The sequence below is a fragment of the Drosophila elegans genome, unplaced genomic scaffold (assembly GCF_018152505.1).
Source record: "Drosophila elegans isolate 14027-0461.03 unplaced genomic scaffold, ASM1815250v1 contig_183, whole genome shotgun sequence".
In the NCBI taxonomy this organism is placed as follows: Eukaryota; Metazoa; Arthropoda; class Insecta; order Diptera; family Drosophilidae; genus Drosophila; species Drosophila elegans.
The window spans coordinates 13,106,265-13,124,608 of record NW_024545550.1 but is presented as its reverse complement, the minus strand read 5'-3'; the positions used below and the strand labels follow the sequence as shown (position 1 = coordinate 13,124,608).

The 18,344-nt window shown below is 50.0% G+C and overlaps 2 protein-coding genes across 2 annotated transcripts in view; both read right to left on the bottom strand.

The window, feature by feature from the left end:
- Nucleotides 1-416: 416 nt before the first annotated feature.
- LOC108141496 (telomere-associated protein RIF1) lies at nucleotides 417-5,581 on the bottom strand. The gene is made up of 4 exons (XM_017264913.2): nucleotides 5,366-5,581; nucleotides 2,842-5,293; nucleotides 2,471-2,772; nucleotides 417-2,000 (listed from the first exon to the last, which is right to left on the bottom strand). The coding sequence occupies exons 1-4, from the start codon at nucleotides 5,465-5,467 to the stop codon at nucleotides 606-608; spliced, it is 4,251 nt and encodes a 1,416-aa protein (XP_017120402.1). The 5' UTR covers nucleotides 5,468-5,581; the 3' UTR covers nucleotides 417-605.
- Nucleotides 5,582-6,302: 721 nt separating this feature from the next.
- LOC108141342 (protein slit) overlaps nucleotides 6,303-18,344 on the bottom strand; it is a 55,970-nt gene continuing 43,928 nt past the window's right edge. Inside the window, 11 exon segments of the mRNA XM_017264652.2 lie at nucleotides 6,303-10,130; nucleotides 10,194-10,336; nucleotides 11,088-11,247; nucleotides 11,310-12,834; nucleotides 12,902-13,045; nucleotides 14,120-14,191; nucleotides 14,248-14,616; nucleotides 16,154-16,225; nucleotides 16,705-16,923; nucleotides 17,017-17,170; nucleotides 17,240-17,397. Coding sequence (XP_017120141.1) covers nucleotides 8,034-10,130; nucleotides 10,194-10,336; nucleotides 11,088-11,247; nucleotides 11,310-12,834; nucleotides 12,902-13,045; nucleotides 14,120-14,191; nucleotides 14,248-14,616; nucleotides 16,154-16,225; nucleotides 16,705-16,923; nucleotides 17,017-17,170; nucleotides 17,240-17,397 — 5,113 coding nt within the window. The 3' untranslated portion in view covers nucleotides 6,303-8,033.

The following is an 18,344-nucleotide window of genomic DNA, read 5'->3' as shown; positions in this document are numbered from 1 at the left end:
ATACTTTTGGGCAGTCGATAGTTGCTATTATAGAAGTAAAATTTTATATTGCATGCTTTTGGGCGCTGCTGGATGTGCAAATTGTGCAGCCACCTACTGGAATTTCTGCGCGCCTGGTGTAAAAAATCAGAAAATTTGGTATGAAACGCCCAAGTCCCGACTTTTGTAAATTTTTGGGACCAAATTGGGCACAGTTTGGGAGCCACTGGACAAGTTGATTATTGAATAAACCTGGAAAATTACATAATACTCTGCAGTTTGAGAGCAACTGAAAATTGTTGATATAAAATCTAAAAAATAGTCGCTCGAGAATAAGGTTTGAGAGCCACTGTATTTTGTTTTTTAATTTCAAAGTAGGACAAATTTTTTGTTTTGCTCAAATGTAAGTTTGATAAACATAAAAAAACATGTTTTTATTAAAAATAAAATATAGTTTATTGTAAAATGATGCAAGTCCTTGCAGCCGAAACGTAATACACCAAAGGGCATAAAGTCTTAAACCATAATGAAAAGTAAACGTAACTAACTAAAACTAAGCAGATACAAACGATTTCCCATCCTCAAAAGAGGGCAATGGCAAACTACGCAATATTTCATCTCTGGCTTCACAGGTTGGAAGAGGAGTCGGCCGCGGTCTCGGCCACGTTGTCAGGGCTCCCGAGCGTGGACGGCAATCCCTTGGGCATGTTGTGCTGCGATTGGGATGTGCTGGCGTCCCGCTCGCGACGCGTCCGCATCAAGAGGTCAATGAGATCGAGGAGCTGCTCGTCGCCGGGGCTGCACTGCACCAGCAGCTGCTGCACGAAGGCCATTCGCTCGACGTCGGAGCGTGGGCCGCTCTTGAGGATCTCCGGCACCTGGGCCAGCAGCCCGCTGCGGCAACTGTTGCTGATCTTGGACTTGGCGCAGACGTACTCCAGCACGGAGTTGGGATTGAGGCGATCGCACACCACCGACGAGAGGTTCTCGCGCACAGCGTGGTCCAGGAAGTCCTTGGAGTGATTCTCGGACAGCGTCTCCAGCACATTCGTTTTCAGCTTCTCGTTGGCGCCCATCTGGGCGGAGAGGAACTTGGCCAGCGTGCCGGCGCTCTTCAGTTGACCCTTGTCGAAATAGCGCTGCAGAACCGACTCCAGCGGCAGCTGATCCACCACCAGCCCGAGGGCGGCCTCTGGATCCATGATGGCCAGATCCTGAGCAGCTACCTCTGGCGCCAGCGGCTCCACCTCCATGGCCTTGACGGGCTCTTCGGTGAGGCTTATGTTCTGCGCGTTTGCCGTGTCGTTCCACTTCAGGCTGGTGAAGGCATCCTCGTCGGGAGCTTCTCCGCCCGCCGACTTGTCCAGCGTCTTGTCCGTCGTCGCCGTCCTGGCCGTCTGCTCGCTGGCGAAGCGCTCGATCTCGATGATGCTGTCCAGGCGGCCACGTCGCCTCAACGCCTGGCGCATTTCGCTGGTCTGGGCCACCTTGTCCATGAGCAGGCATCGCTTGGGCTTCAGGGTGCTGCGCGTCTCCTCGGAGTCCCGCAGGTACTCCTTGGTCACGGACACCGGCGGGTCGTGGAAGCTCACCCGCTTGCGCTTCAGCGCCGGCGAGTCCAGGGTGACATCGTCCAGGCTCTCGCACCGCAGCTTCCGCTTCAGGATGCTCACCGAGGGACTGGCCGAGGGCGAGGGCAGTCGCTTGGAGAACGTCAGCAGATCCTTGGAGGGCTGTGCCTGGATCGGCGTGGAGGTGTGCTCCGTGCCCGTCAGCTCGTTGAGTTCGCTGGTGGGCGTGGACACCTGCTCGGCGCGATCGAGTATACGGGCTGGCGTCACCTGGTGGACCAGTCGCGAGGTCGACATGGCGGCATAGGGGGAACCGGCGGCAGTGTCCAGCTTCTTGTTGCGGATCATGTTGATCAGCTGGGCACCGCGTCCGGTTAAATGGCCCGTGGGCTTGGGCCGCAGCGTGGGACTCGAGGAGTTGTTTGTCTGCTTGCGATCGGGTGGGGAGTTCTGCGGAAAGGAAGAGAAGTACAACAGAAATTCTTTAAAGTTTTGGCAGAAAAACAGAATTTTAATTAAAATTTGAAGTGAACTACTATAGATCAGCAGAAACAAAACCATTAATAGATTTCGTTAAATGACAGAACTATAAAAAATCGTATTTATCTGAAGGATTTATAAAAATATGCATTTTTAACAAAATAACAACATTTTTCCCACCAAGTTTCAGAATCATCTTATTAGTAGTTTTCAAGTTTGTTGGTCAACATTAAAAATAAACGTTAAGAGATTTAAGTTATTTTTTTCCATTTTTTTCGGATTGCTTTGAAGTCAATAAGAAATAAGATAATTAAACTTCCAATATACGCAAACAATTCCCCAATTTCAAAATTTAAATGAAAGACAATTCCCACATGTATTTTCAAATATTGCATAATTAATGACAACCACTACATGCAACTGTATATAATTTGACTTACCAAGTTACATATCCGCGTGCTGGGCTTCTTGGGCGAAGTTTCCACGGCAGCCACAACAACAGCGGCGGGAGGAGGAGGAGCTTCGCCGCTGCTCCCGGGCAGTTGGGTGGAGGGCACGCCTTCCACGGGAACGGGCACATCTGGCGGCGTAAGCTGTATTTCGGTGGCTGTTTCGGGTTTCCTAACCGGTTCTGGCTCAGGTTGCGACTCAGGCTCGGCGGTGAATTCTGGGAACAGATCTTCGCTCTGTTCGACCACTACAACGGGGGTGGGTTTTGCAGTCTTTGTCTGCTTGCCGGCAGCTGCAAAAATGCAAGTGTTGGGATTAACATTCTAGGCCCTTGGCCACCTGTTGCCTGCGTTTCGCTTACCTGCTGTGGATTGAGCGACCGGAGGCGGTGGCACCTTCTTGGGCGATCTCAGTGGGCGGTCGGGCGTGGGCGTGGGCGGCGCCTGTTCCGTTTCCTTTTGAGCCGCCCGCATACGCGTCTGACGCATTGGCGGCTTGGCCTCCTCTTCCTTTTGGGCTTTGGGTTTGCGGCCGGGTGTCTTGCGGATTGGGGTGGCTGCGTCAGTTGCAACTTGGTCCTTGTCGGATGCCTCGCTTGCCGTGATGTCGATCACTTCCTCGTTGTCATCCTTGCCGGTTAGGGCCAGCTCACCCTGCTTGCTCCTGGCGATGACCACCTTCTTGGGCGTCCAGGGCTTGATGGAGGCCGAGTCCTGCGACTGCGACATGTCGTTGTACAGAGCCGGAATGTCGGACTTCTCGGCAAAGCGCTCCTTCTGGCGATCCGTCAGCTTCTCGGGGTTCAGGCTCCACACCGAGGGGATGATCACGAAGAGATCGTCGCCCTTGAAGAGGTCCCTCAGCTGATTGGCCATGCTCTTCATGGGCAGCTTTCGGAACTTCTCCTGGATGGCACGCTTCCACTCCTCCAGGAAGCCTCCCTCGCATTTCATCTTGCCCCAGCACTGGATGCCAGCGGACAACGTGGGCTTCAGGGCATCAAAAACCACCATTAGTTCGTTCTGGCGCAGCTCCAGCACCAAGTTGCGCAGGGTGTTCAGGCAGGCCTCGAGCATCTGCTGCGAGGAGGGGTGCTCAAAGATGGTCTGGAGAAGGGCAAACACGTCCTTGTACAGCGGCCCCTCCTTGCAGAGGCCAAGCTTGAGCACGGAGGCCACGTAGGCATCGAAGAGCTCCGCGAAGAGCGGTTCGTCCTTGCTCTTGAACAGGTCTGCAAGTGTGGTCTTCAAGTCGCCCAGGAACTTCTTCCTCTCCGCGGCATTCTGACCAGCATTGAGTAGCTGGCGCCACTGTTCGCAAAAGGCGCCATCAAAGGAGTTGCTGGCACGGCGTCCGGCAAAAGCGGCCAATGTCTGGAGTGGCCACAGCAACCAGGTGTCCAGAAGCGAGGCATTATGCGCCACTCGGTATTCGAGCGCATTGGTGCGCAGGTAGTTGGACAGGGCCTGCGACACCTGTCGCCACACCTGCAGCTTCACGGCGAAACCCTCGAAGTCCTCCTCGTCGTTGGCCTGCATCAGGTGCTCGGCAAAGGAGCCCAGCAGCCGGAACTCGTTCTGGTTGCCCGCCTCAATGCGATCGGCGGCGAAGATGCACGCAATGCTCCTCTGCAGGATGGCGGCTGGCACTTCTGTCCTGGCCTTCAGGATCAGCTTGAGGTAGGCCTCCAGAACATCCAGGTGATCACTTCCGGCCACACGCTCCATCACCAGGCTCTCCCCAGCAATGGTGTTGAACAGGGCCCTCACCACACGGCCACCGGAGGCGCTTTCAGCGATCAAAATTTGCTCGATCTCAGCGCAACAGGCCACGGTGAAGGGGGCCACTGCCAGCCGGAACATGGCCAGGCACAGGTTCCGCACGAGCAGCTGCAGCAGGAGTTGCTCCGCCTCGGTGGCGTCGTTCTCGGTGAGCAGCTTCATTCCGGACACGGCGGCGGCCAAAAGTGGCTTCCAGTGCTGCTGCAGCACCTCGCTGCTCATCAGAGGCGACGGATGGGCGAAGGTCTCCAGACGCAGCTCCCTGAGCAGTCGGTGCAGCGGTTCACTGGACTCCACGCCCCATAGGGCCACCAGGCAGGGCAGGGCCAACTCCCGGGCCGTCTGGTAGTTGTGGGCCAGACCGGTGGGCAGATTTCGCGGTCCTCCGCCGAACATGAAGGCCAGGAAGTGCTCCACGGCACTGTCAAAGGACTTGGGCAGCTCCTGGTCCAAGCAGGTGAGCAGGTACCACCACACCCGCAGCTTGATGCCACTCACGTGCGAGGAGCGCGACTGCGAGGTGCGCAGCGGGATCAGCAGCAGACGGAGCCTCTTCACGGAGGCCAACTCATCGTAGGCGGCAAAGATCTTGATGAGCACGCGCCAGCAGAGGAAGGCCTCGGACCGCACACCGTTGTCCGGATTGCGGAAGCCCAGTTCCACGAGGGCCAGGAACTTGTTGATGTACACACAGCCCCTCAACAGATCCTCGTCCATGATCTGCACCAGCAGTGTCCAGACCTTGTGCCAGTTGGAGTTCTTGGCGTCGCGCATCTCGCCGATCTGTGTGGTGTACTTGTTGACGAAATCACTACGGATCTGGGGCCAGCACCTGGCCGAGTGGATGGATGAGACATCGAGGGCCACCAGCGCCTCGGCCAGAGCGGCCACGGCGCAGTCCTGGATCTTGCGGTCCGCATCGAACATCAGGGGCAGAATGTCGCACAGCCAAAACTCCACCAGTTCGTCGTCCGTGAAGGAGGTGCCGATCAGTCCGGAGCTCTTGCAGCTGCTGGCCAGCAAGTCCATCATCTGAATGGAGGGGGAGATTATAAATGGGGGGCCAAGTAATGAGGGTGCTCCACAATTGGGTGCTCCACTTACGTTGCAATAATGCTGACGACGACCGGCTGAAAGCACTTCTTTGGCGGAAAGCTGCACCGTGCGGTAGGACTGCCCCGCCTCCGCGCCGAAGTCAATGTCCATGGCGTGGCGATGCTTGGATTTTGAGCTCTTTAAATATATTATTTCCCTCCTTCAGCAACGTCCACAAGTTATTTTACGCGCAGTTTAAAGAAGATGAAGAGAAAAGCGCGCGAACTGTGCGAAGTAGAGGTGGCAAAAGCAGGTCGATGCGTTATCGATAGCTGGCTATCGATTAACTGCTTAATACTAAAAATACCAAAACATAGAGTTGCCAGATATTTGCAGAGCGGGAATAGCGCAGTTATTTGAATCTGCAGTGCTTAAAACTCTGAAATTTTGTGGGGAATATTGTAATATACAGATTTTGAATCCATCCATTTTTTTAAAAAGCGAGACCTAGAGTAATTTAAACCACAAACATTTAAGGGTATGCATTTTGAAAATAGGATAAGGGGCAAACGTTATGAGCTAAGATTAACATATATATTTTTAAAATCATTACAGAAAAGAAAGTTAGTTTTACATTGCAGCAAACTTTGAATGGAATGAAGTCGCCTTTGTTGGGTCTTAACTGCCTCACAGAATTGCCTTTATTAATTTTTATATCACATTCTTTGTGTGTGTAGTGGGAGCTTCCTGCATCATCCAAATGCATACAAACACACAAAAACAAACAAACAATTTGAATTTAAACATTTTTCTTTGTCGTTTTTATTAGGAAATAAATATTACACACAGAAATGAATATTATAATTGTCATTTCCCCAATAGCACTCGAAATACTTCGGTTGCGGGACACGTTCCCTTCCTAATTAATTAATTAGCTGAACACAATTTGCGGCTGTGAAACCGTCGAAAGCTTCGCCGGATAAGGGTGAAAATAAAAAACTGATAATTAAACTTGGTTTAGCAACAGCTATTACACATAATATTTATATATTTGTCAATAGGTTATACATAAAATATGCGTGTAATTGGTGCGCATAGTTATACTTGAATAATTAATAAAAATAATACACGTATTAAATATATATAAAAGACAACTAAAATGACCAAAAGGGGCTATTACACATGTATCGTATATGCATATATAATATATATGGATATAAATAGTGAAAAATAGTCAAAAACATTTTACATATACATACATATAGGGGTCATACATACATACAGCATACAGCATACATATAGGTATATATAGATTAGTATAAATAATTATTATTATGTAGGTTTTTTGCTTTAAATGCGATTCGATCTTGTCTCGATTTGTTTTAGGTCTAACTTAGGTCGGTAATTGTTAATTGTTAGAGATTTACATGCGACTACCCAGCTTAGATGTTGTTATCCGAATTATGTTTAGTTTAGGTTAATTGTAATATTAGTTACGCTTCGATTTGCACAAATTTACTTTAATTAGGACTAATTCTAGGAAAAACACTTGCAACAATTTGCTGGAAATTCGTTACACGTTTTGGGGGCCTTTGTTTCGTTTCGTTTCGTTTTCATTTCGATTCTTTGTGGATTGTTGGTTTGTTGGTTTCTGTCCTCGTTCCCTTCTTCTGGTTCTATCAAAATACATTATTCCTTTGAGCAACTTAGACTAAAGAAGGTTTTCGTTATGCACTCATTATTGTTATTACTCGATTTCGTTTCTTTGAGAGCCCTGAACAACTGGCGCGTTTAAAACGACCGCTGCAGGTTTGTATTTTGCAATGCGTGTGCTTCTGTGCAATTTTACTGTTTTTTTTTTTTTTTTTTTTTTGTTTATAACTTTAGTTTAGTTTATCATTATTTATCGTTTGTCATGCGACTTTCGTTCTGGTTATCTCCCAACAACTGTGTTTCGTTTTCTATCTACAAAAGGAATCTGTTCTACGTCCAATTTTCAATTTCTTCGACGGACTTTGAGGGGGGAATGTACTTTCTGGGCGGGGGGAGTGGTTCGAGGGGGCGTGGCACATGCAATGACTTGCTTAAAGCTTGTTTACGCTGATGTGGTCGACTGAATGATTGAATGGTCTCTATGTCCTGCGTCCTTAAGAAAAAGGTCACACACACACAATGTGCGAAAAAAAGAAGGAACTGGGAAGAAGTGACGGGGGTCAGCTAATTTCCGGAGGATTTGGCAGGGGCTACAGTTGCGTCTTGCGACATAAATACATTGACATCCGCGTCCGGATCGATCGATTGCCGTATTATTCTGTTCTGCTATTATGTACATCGCCTGGGTAGCTTGCACTAGTAAATTGATATATGCGAATATATAGAATACATGTGTAGCATGGCGCAATGCCGAAGGATAAGATAGATATATGTAAATATATATAAATATATATATAAAGAAGCGGAAGGGGACGAAAGCAAATCGATGCCGCTGTGTTTACATAGATTATGCGATTAATATATGGCATATGGTACGACTTCGTGTACGAGTTCGTGTACGAGTACGAGTACGAGTATATATACGAGTATATGAGCTGTGCTGGAGGAGCTTTAGTAGTGGAAGAAGAAGGAGTGCGTCTCCAAAGACCGGATGATGATCATGACGATGCTGGGATTGCAGATGGGGGGTGGGGAATGAGGGTGTGGGGCATTCGACACCGGACATCGAATCCCCCGTGTTGTACTACCAGTGCATCATGCGCAACTGATCGAGGATGCGCTGCTTGAAGAAGGTGCCCAGCATGCCGAAGACCGTGGAAACGGCGGCCACGCCCATCATGACCTGCATGATGCAATGGATGCCGGACAGCTCCTCCTCCGACTGCTGGCGATGGCGATGGCGCGCCCTGTGGTGCCTGCGACCGCCGTTCTCCTGCAGCCGCTGTAGCCGCTCCATGTCCTCGTCGAACTGCGGCACAATGGCCAGATTGATGACCTCCGTCTTGGACAGCAGCTGCTCGTTGGCTATAGTGTGCGCCTCGGTTCCTCCCGCTCCCACTCCAGCTCCCTTGCTCGTGGCCTCGTTGTGCTCCTTGTCCCGCTCCCGCTGCTTCTCCAGCTCGCGTACACGAGACCGCTCGTCCAGCATCGTGTTGTCGCGGCTGAAGTCGAAGTCGTGGCTGCCGGGCATCAGCGGCGTCTGCAGCGACCGTCCGGACGTCGGGAACTCGGCCAGGTTCACCTTGGCGAGGAACTGATGTCCGGCGGCGGGACTGCGCGACGTGGCTGCCTGCTCCGGCAGCGGAGGCGGTGGCTGCTGCGTGGGCAGCTGGTCGCGCACTCGCGTCTCCTGGAACTGGTTCTTCTTGATGCCCAGTACCTCGGACAAGGGCCGATTGATCATGGGCAGCAACGAGTCGGAGGTGGGCCGTATGATGAAGGATCCGCCGGGCTGAACGTTGTCCGGCGGTTCCAGAATCTCCGGCTGCAGGGGCTTAGGAGTGCTGGCCACCGGGGAGGGCTTTGCCGCCTCGCCCTTACTGTCCTCCGCATCCTCGCTGTCCGTGTAGACAGAGTCCTCGGCGGAGGAGGAGGAGGAGGAATCCTCGGCCTTGGCCTTCGGCTCCTTGGCCGGCTGGCCCGCAAACTTGTGCGTGAGGTTGCGAATGGGCTCATACTTGGAACTCTCCGAGTCTCCGCGATAGAGCAGCGCCACCTTGCCATCGGGCGTCAGAACGGGCGTAATCTTGGGGTGGGGCGACGGAAAGCGATGACTGCTCTCGGGGTCCGGCGACAGGGCATCGAAGTCGGTGAGCGCCGGCTTCTTTTGCTGCTGCTGCTGCTGCGCCTCCTTGTCCAGGGCGCTCTGGTCCTTGTCCGTCTGCTGGTACACAATGCTCACCTTGCCCAGCGGCGTCGAGATGATCTTGATGGCATCGTTGCCGTTCTTGCGATGATACGGACCGTTCTTGCGCTGCTGCGGCTGCTGGGAGCCAAAGAAGCCGCGCCCCTGGTTCTCGCCCGTGTCGGCGAACTCGTCATCGACGCCGTCATCGCCGTCCTCGCCATCCTCGTCATCGTTGGCAAAGTGGCCGCTGCTCTCGCGCAGATCGATCGCAGTGCTCGGCACGGCCACCGCGACGGCCACTTCCGCAGCTGGCTGGGATTCCGTGAGCAGCTTCTTGCGGATGTTCTCCAGCTGGGTCTCGCGGAAGCTGCTGCTCGGCCGGAATCGCGACCGGAAGCCGCCAAAGCCGCTGCCCTCTTCGTTGACGAACTGCTCCTCATCCGGCCTGGGCCTCACTGTTCTGGGCCGCTCCATGGCAATCCGTTCGTCATCCTCGTCGTAGCCCATGTCCTCCTCCTCGTCCGGCACACTTACCAGACCCTTGGGATCGGGCAGCTCCTCGGGATCCTGATCCTCTTGATCCTCCTCCCCATCGTCATAATCATCTAGACCATCGTCTTCATCATCATCATCATCACCGATGGTGTCGTCGTAGAGATCGGACTGCATGCCCTCCGTGGGGTAGTCGTCACTCTCCCCTCCTCGCCCCTCCTCCGTTGTCTCCCCCGCGTCCTCCTCCTCCGTCTCATCATTGTTCGCCCCCCCAACATCCGTGCTATCCCTAGTGCTATGGCTAAGACTATCGTTACTATTACTACTACTATAAGTTAGATTTAAACCTGTTCCTAAACTAACATCTAAGCTGCTATTGCTCCGCTCGAGCAATTGGGTAGTCGCATCTTTCAGTCAGTAGCATTTCTTGGTGCATCCGCACTTGCGCACGATGTCCAAGTTCTTGATGTACTTGCGGTTATTGCTGCACACCATGCGGACCTGCAGTGGAAATAGTGATTAGTTTAGTCTTGGGATTGGGAGACATCATTCAGTTTAGCTTACCTTGCGCCGCCTCACTATCTTGGCCGCGCAGCACTGGTTGCCGCAGCCGCCCACGCACTTGGCGTACTTCAACGGCTGCCTCGAGCGGCAGTCGTTCTCCGTGTAGTACTCGCGCACCTGCTCCTTGCGACAGGTGGACGCCGCTGAAATGGGGCAGAAGGAAGAAGCCAACGGAGCGCAATTAGTCAGTGGGTTAAGGCAACGTGAGCCCAGCGGCTGCATAATTAGAGCTAACAAAGTGCACAGTAGTGTCACCTTCCCCCCGAAGTGCTCCTTTGATGGATGAGTAGCATGGAAAGCGGGTGTCTTGAATGTTGGTGTGCGAATATGTGCCAATAATTAAGGTTGAGGGGGTGTTAACATGTCCTTGCTGGCGAAGAGTTCACTTGTGAATATGCAACTAAGGATACGTATTTAAGCTACCTGACAAATTATTACATATGTTTATATATCTATAATTTCACTTGGGGGTAAAGCTAGATTTAAGCACATACAAAAAAATATGTAATTTAGCATACATATCCTGTGCACTAGTACTTTCTTGAGACAGACTTTATCTTTAAACTTTAGTTTTTTCATAATCTTGACAATCTTTAAATGACTTTAGTCAGCTTCTTCTGAGAAATTGAGCTGCAATCCTCATAAAAATACTGCTCATAAAAGAGCCTGCACTCTATTGATTGCCTGATGCATTACATTCCACAAGCGGACACCTGTTTTATGGATGGCTATATAGCCATAGGTTTTACACGCCCCCCCTACAAGCGACTGTAAGTTATGATTGGCCTTGCCGGAACCCGGCTTTATGGTTAGTAATAAACGGCATACACCCCCCATCATACAAGTTGTGAGTGAGTTGTGAGTAGCATAAGCATGATAGATGTATGTATGTACCGGTGAATGTTGGGGGCTCTGTGCTGCCCTCACCTTGATCGCAGTAGCGGCCTCGCTGGCCGTGCTTGCACTTGCATTGGTAGCCATCGCGGGCGTTGGAATTCGGCACACAGCGGCTGCCCCGACGGCACTTGTTCTCCAGGCAGGGATCCACCGGCTCCTAAATGGGGGAAATATATCATTAGTTTAACCAAGTCAGAAGGAAACCCAATGAAAACCCACCTCTTTGATGTGCGGCGTTTCGTCCATAAAGTCCTGCTCGTCGTCCTCCTCCTCCTGCTGTTCCCCCTCGAGCAGGGCACAGCCGGGAGTGATCTTCTGCTGGCGCTGGGCGTTGCCAAAGTCCACCAGCTTGTGGTTGATCCACACCTCCTTCATGCAGCCCTTGAAGCTGGTCAGGTTGCGGATCTGCCAGTTCTTGTAGGCCTGCTGGGCAGGATCCACGGGCAGACCGCCCAGGAACATGGGCGTCGTGAGCTTCAGATAGTCGTTGGAGCCCTCGTTGATGATGGAACGTGCCAATCCGCGATCCACGCGCAGCGTGAAGTTCTTCTTGACGGCCAAAAGCTCCACAGCGTGGTACTTTCCATCGGCCACCATCTCGAAGCTGTACATCGTGGACACCGGGTAGTTACCCACATCGTAGCTGACGCGTATGCGCCCGTTGAACAGCTCCACCGCCAGGTGCGCATCCTGTCCGTCGTACATGAGAATGCCGTTCTGCTCGGCGCTACTAAACACTATCGTGACATTCGCCTCAGGCCTGGTCCGCAATGGCTCCAGCTCCACATAGGAGTTGTTGTGCACGAAACTGATGCTGGTGAGATACTCGCACCACTTGCCAGTGTAGCCCGGATGGCATCTGCAGAGGTAGTCGCTTCCCTGGGCATTCGGCTGGAAGCAGACGCCGTGCTTGCACTCGTGGTTCTGGCAGGGCGACGTCTGTGGGTACATCATCGAGATCATGTTGTGACCCTCGCAGTATTTGCCCGTGTAATCGTCCGGACACCTGCACAAGTAGTCATTGATGCCGTCCACACAGGTTCCGCCATTCTGGCACATGTGATTCTGGCAGTCGTCGATGTTGTCCGTGCAATTGGTGCCATGGAAGCCCGCCTGGCAATCGCAGCTGTAGTGGGTGAAGTGGTCCACGCACTTGGCTCCATTCGCGCACGGATTGAACTCGGGGCTGCAGAACTGGATCTTGGTGTCGCAGAACTCGCCGCTGAATCCCGGCTGGCACTCACACCGGTACGACTCCACGCCGTCGATGCAGGTGGCATTGTTCTGGCACTTGGTCTCGCCCAGGCAATCGTCGATGTTCGTCTCGCAGCGGGCACCCGTGTAGCCGGGGGCGCACTGGCAGCTGAAGCGACCCTCCTCCAGCACCGTGCAGGTGGCGTTGTTGCGGCACGGGTTCCCGTAGCAGGCGTCGATCATGAACTCGCAGTGCTTGCCGTGGTAGCCCGGCTGGCAGAGGCACTGGTACTCCCGCTGGGGCAGGGCCACGCACTGGGCCTGATTGTGGCAGGGCTGCTCGAAGCAGGCATTGCACTTGGCCAGAATGTCGTTGCGCACGCGGCCGCGACACACAAAGTTGGACGAGGGCGTCGACAGGATCAGCTTGTCCTTCATCTGTTCCGGTTCCGCACAGCGAGCGATGCCCGGCTCCACATAGTCCAGCTTGATCCAGTCGGAGAACCATTTGAGGCCGCAGTCACAGTACAGAGGATTGCTGCCCAGAGCTCTGTGGAAACGAGAAAGAGGTTCAACGGACTGTCCAACCGGGAGCTCAGTGTCCTAGTCACACTCACATGTGGGTCAACGACTTGAGGTCCTCGAAGGAGCCCTCCGGCAGCATCGAGATGCGGTTGCCGTGCAGCGAGAGCACGCGCAGGTTATTCAGGCCAGACAACGCATGCCGCTGCAGACACTGCAGCTTGTTGTACGAGATGATGCTGCGAAAAGGGCAGGAGATGCGGAGAAACGTTTACAAATTGCATTAGGCCAGCACACACACAGTCACACACAGTCAGACACATGCGGCAATTGATGAAGAAATGAAAGTAATTGCAAAACGTTTTCCATTCGCAAAAACGGAGGAGAAACACCAGAAATAGCTGCTAAGCTTTGATTGTGGATAGCGCACAAAAAAGGTCACAGTGGGCTGATGTTCAACAGAAGGCAAACTTAGTCCCTGTATATAAAAGCATTTTACTAGTTAAAGGTAGTTTTATCATCAACAAGATTCAAGATTCAACTGTCTAAGGGGTAAAGAAAAGCCTAGATAGCGTCGATGTGAGCAGATAAAGAATAATGAAAGCGAACTATTAATAAAGTATTGTCTGAACACATATCTTTGATTACTAGTGGTTAACAAATGCCTATCCTCGTTAACAATATAACACTAGTTTGAGGTGCTTTGTCTTTTAAGGTTTCTTCTTTTGATAGGAAATACTTAATCTATACTAATGAATGCAGATTCACAATACATTAAATTCGCAAATAAAACACAATACCAAAAGATGTTATATACAGATTACTATTCCGAAACTGAGTTATTATCATTCGCTGCTTTGTCTTAATAGTCTACTAGTATTTTGAACAACCATTGCCTAACAAATATCTATCCTTAAACACAACATTTACGGCCCACTGTTCAACTAGGAGTTGCTGACGCTGACGTCGAAAACCGCGCCAACGACTAATGCTTAAGCACGAGTCACGATTTCGACTTTACGTCTCGGAATGAATTTCGTGCCTGCGCCTTCTTGGCTTGCATTGCTTTTTCCCTTTTTGCTTTTTGCTGGGGTCTGGCTCCTGGACCAAGGGGACAGACTTCATAGCCCAATCCCATGCCCATGCCCATTCCCAATCCCCCGAGCAGGTCGACAAACGATGCAATTGGCACAGAATTGTGTCAAGCCCTCTTGAGCCTTCGATTGGCGCTGCTTTTGCTGTTATTTCGTGGTTTCCGAGCTTTTGTGGCGCGTTCGAGCAATTAAAAAGTCATTAGGCCTAGGTGCACTTACAGCGTGGACAGCTTGGTCAGATTGGCGAAGGTGTAGTTGGATAGGATGGTGATCTGGTTGTTGCTGAGATCGCTGTGGATGGAATGTGGAATTAGCTACTGAAACACAATCCAGTTAAGAATACTCACAGTCGGGTGAGAGCACGCAGGTGGCGTATACGCTCGTAGTGGATCTGCTCGATCTCGTTGGACTCCAGGTAGAGTTCCGAGGTCTCCGCCGGAATGCCGCGTGGAATCTCCTTCAGCTGGTTGCGGGAACAGCGGACCACGGTGCCGGTGCAGGTGCAGGATGGCGGGCAGTAGCCATCGCCCAGGCAGCCCTCGCTGTTCTCGCTGCTGCACTTAAATTCCGAGTGGGGCAGGTCCTTGATCTGCACATCACGTACCTTCGAGGGGGCTCCGCAACGTGCCGCTCCGCCGTTCAGCGATTTTTTGCGCAGCCATTCCGCGAACCAGGCCAAATGACAATTGCAATTGAATGGATTCGAGGCGAGGTTCCTGTGTTTTGGGCGAAACAGAAAAAACAGACAAAAATGTGACAGCATGGGCCACAGAAAAACGATTACGATAACGGCGTTGATAAAGGGTTCTTATAATTCAATTTTACCCCCCTTTCCCCAAACTTTGCCAAACATGACTGTTTGATAAATAAATTCCGTATTCATTCGGTGCCGTAGTCAGCACATGTTACTACCCCTCCACAAATCCATGCCCAGGCACTTTAATTATGCGGACCAGGGGCTTTAGGAGCGGCGCAAGTGAAACAATGGCGCACAAATTACATTGGCAATTCCAAAGTTGCAGCCGAGTCCAGACTAATTTAATAAGCAATTCTGCTTTGTCATGCCACCAGCTATGCCAGCTCCCAATTACATGTGTATATGCTGGGAAGTTTACACTGAACTCATCAATTACTAGATATGGTCCAAAGGACTTGACGGCATGGACAAGGATTTCTAAACCCAGGAACTAAAAAATGTAAGTTTAAAGACCCAAAAAGTCTTTGGTAAATCAATAACTAAACAAGTTGGCAAAAACTTTTAGTATATAGAAATAAAATTTTTAAGATTTCCATGTATAATACCTAAACTATAAGATAAAGTATGAAAAGTTTAAAGTCCAAAATCATAATTTTCTTCCTGATTTCCGGGTAAACTGTTTTCGCTCAGTGTGGCTGTGTGTGTAGGCCGCAGGCTGCCAACTAACACGTTGGGCTCCTTTCACGCAACACCTTTGAAGGTGGTGAACTAAGGGGCGGTTTCTGGTGGGCGGGATGCGGTGGTGGGTGTCATGTGGTGCACAGCACTTAATGAATTTCATTGATGCTATTTATTAGCTACTTAAATGAATTTTACAATAATTTGCGAGCAGCCCAGCGGACCACACAGCACCTCTACTTCTCTCGCTTTGCCGACTCGCCTGGGCGCTCTCCATTGAACTCAATTTTAATTAATTAAATCATCGAAGAAGGCGCACAGCACAACACACATGGCCGTATGTATTCTCCCTTTTGGTTTTTGTGTGCTCGGGGGATGATTTACAGGCTGGGAAAGTGGGGGAGGGGAGCAGATTGGTGAAAGAAAGAGGAGCTAGTGGTATCTTTTATCGCAGCAGCAGTTCAGACAGAACAGACAGACCCCACACACAAGTACGTATGCGGAGGAGCAAGCCATGCTATAAATTGAAGTTCAATTGAATTATATACAATAGTTTGCTGTGCTTTTGGTTGCTGCCATGGAGAAGCAAAACTGATTTGAAGGCAGTAGACGAAGCGCACATGAAGCACACCAAACACACCAAACACACTGAGCAGCCACATCAGACATCAGACATCAGAGTTCAACTGGAGAACAATCAAAACCATTAACCTCATTTTACGAGCACAGGCGAGGAGCTGATGTTCCTGGGCAATTAATGCTTAAGCCAAATCATTTATCTATTGAAGTGCATCCCGAGCACTTGGCACAGTTTTAATTGCTACGCACAGCAGCAAAGGAATTCTGATAGCAGGAAATCTGGGAATCTGGTTACTTACAGTGACGTCAGCGAGTTGAGATGCTCAAACGAACCGGGCATAACGCACGAGATTTGATTGTCGTACAGATTGCTGAAACGGAAAGAGATTACGTAATGTCAGGTACTCGTTTACAGGTTGCGGCCACGCTAATTAAAGGGTAATCAGGCTTAAATCTGGTTTAAGTGGGTTTCATAATTGTATTACAATTAACGTTAAAGGTATATGATGTTTAATACAAAACGTTTTAATTCCCTTGCAGAGGGTATTATAGTTATAGTCAATAGTTAGCAATTATAAAGAACATAAATATTAGGAGAGTCGATATAGCTATGAATATAGCTACCAGTGGAACAATATACAAGTTCATCGAAAAATCATTGTTTTATATTTACGCATAAAAACTATTATTTAGGACTTCTCTAGAATATTTTATGTTTGTAATAGCTGCAAGGGTAAAAAAGCTTTGTCTTGCCAATGCTAGCTTGTTATATGTATTGAATATAATGAACATAATGAATGAATGAACTTTAGTACAAGAAGTGAAATTAACATGTATGGCATATACTCACAGCGTCTTCAATTGGTGCAGACCCAGAAACATCTTATTAGATATTTCCTTGATCTTGTTCTCGCCCAGCTGCAGCTCCTGGATGTGGGAGGCGCCCTCGAAGGCATTGGGCTCAATCCCAGTCAGCTGGTTGCGCTTCAGCTCCAGCTTGACCAGATGCGGCAGCCGCCCGAAGAGGCCATCGGAGCTGATGCGACCCAGTTCGTTGTCGTTGAGCAAACTGCCAAATGAAATAATATATTGAGTAACGGATGCGGGGATGCAGGAGGCAGGAGGCAGGATGCTTGGACATGGCATCCGGAAGTCGACTTACAGCTCGGTGGTGTGCAGGGGAATGTCGCGCGGAATCTCCTTCAGACCCCGGCCCGTACAGTCGACGGTGGTGCCCTCGCAGTGGCACATCGCCGGACAGTCGGAGTCCATGCGGCACTCGCCGGACAGCTTCATCCGCAATTCATCCCAGGAGCCTGAGAAGTGGTAGGGGTTTGCTTCAGTTGGCTGGTTAAGTACAAGGACACTGGGCCCTGCAGTCTTACATTTGAATTTCTCCTCGCGCAGCGATTCAATCCGACGACGATGCATCCGCTTCGGTGACTCGCAGCGGGCTCCACTCGTCTCTATGGGATTTTTGTGCAAATAGTCGGCCAGCCAGCGCAGATTGCAGTCGCAGATGAAAGGATTCTTGGCCAGATGTCTGTGTGCGTGCGCAAATGGAAAGAAAGTAAGCAAAGAAAGTAGCATTGAGCATTCGACTGAATGGCTGAAATGGTTATGCAGCAGGACGTTCTTGGGGTCCAGATACCAAGACGTTTTCAGGGAAACCAAGGCAAAGGGGAGAATGAGGAGGCTTGAGACGTCTTAAAAGTGCACCAGCCTTGTGGCTACGACATTTCCGTTGTTGTTCTCCTTCGCATCGCCGTTGTTGTTGTTGTTCTTGTTTTGCAACTATTTAAAAGCGTTTCCCAACAGGGTTGCCAAACGGTTGGGGAATGCGCACAAAATGGTAAATGTTTTCAGTATTTCAATTGAGTTACGGAGAGCCAAGTCCCTGAAGTATATTTCAGCTTGTTAGCTAGTCGCAACTCAATCGATTTTATTGGCAACTATTTAAAATGCTTTTTATGCGTTCTGGGATAGAACGGTAGAGGCCTAAAAACGTGGGATAGCATTTACCAGCCATCATACATTTGTACGAATGAATACTTTTCTTAAAGGCGCACATACCCATAACTTTGAAAACATATATGCCAGTTTAAATGTATTTAAATTTGTTTAAAAACTGAAAGAAAGTCATAATTTAATTATTAGCTAAACGGACTTTTTTGTCAATGCCATAAAACGTTTTAAAAGAATTTAATTCATGTTAATATCATTTACAACTTAAACTAAAGAAATTTGTTCTGGTCTTACTCTTTTCCATATTTTTTCAATTTGTTGTGCCAATTTAATATTGTGATCATTAGCACATTAAGACTGCTTAGGTCCTGAGGATCCGCTGAGTTTCAGCTCAAATATGCGTAACCAACTAACCGGAAAGCTGACAACCCTGGCAAATACTTAACCCACTCAAGCATGATGGCAACCCCGTCCTACAGCCTATTTTTCCAGACCCTGTCACCCATCCAAGTTTTTGGTCGCAGC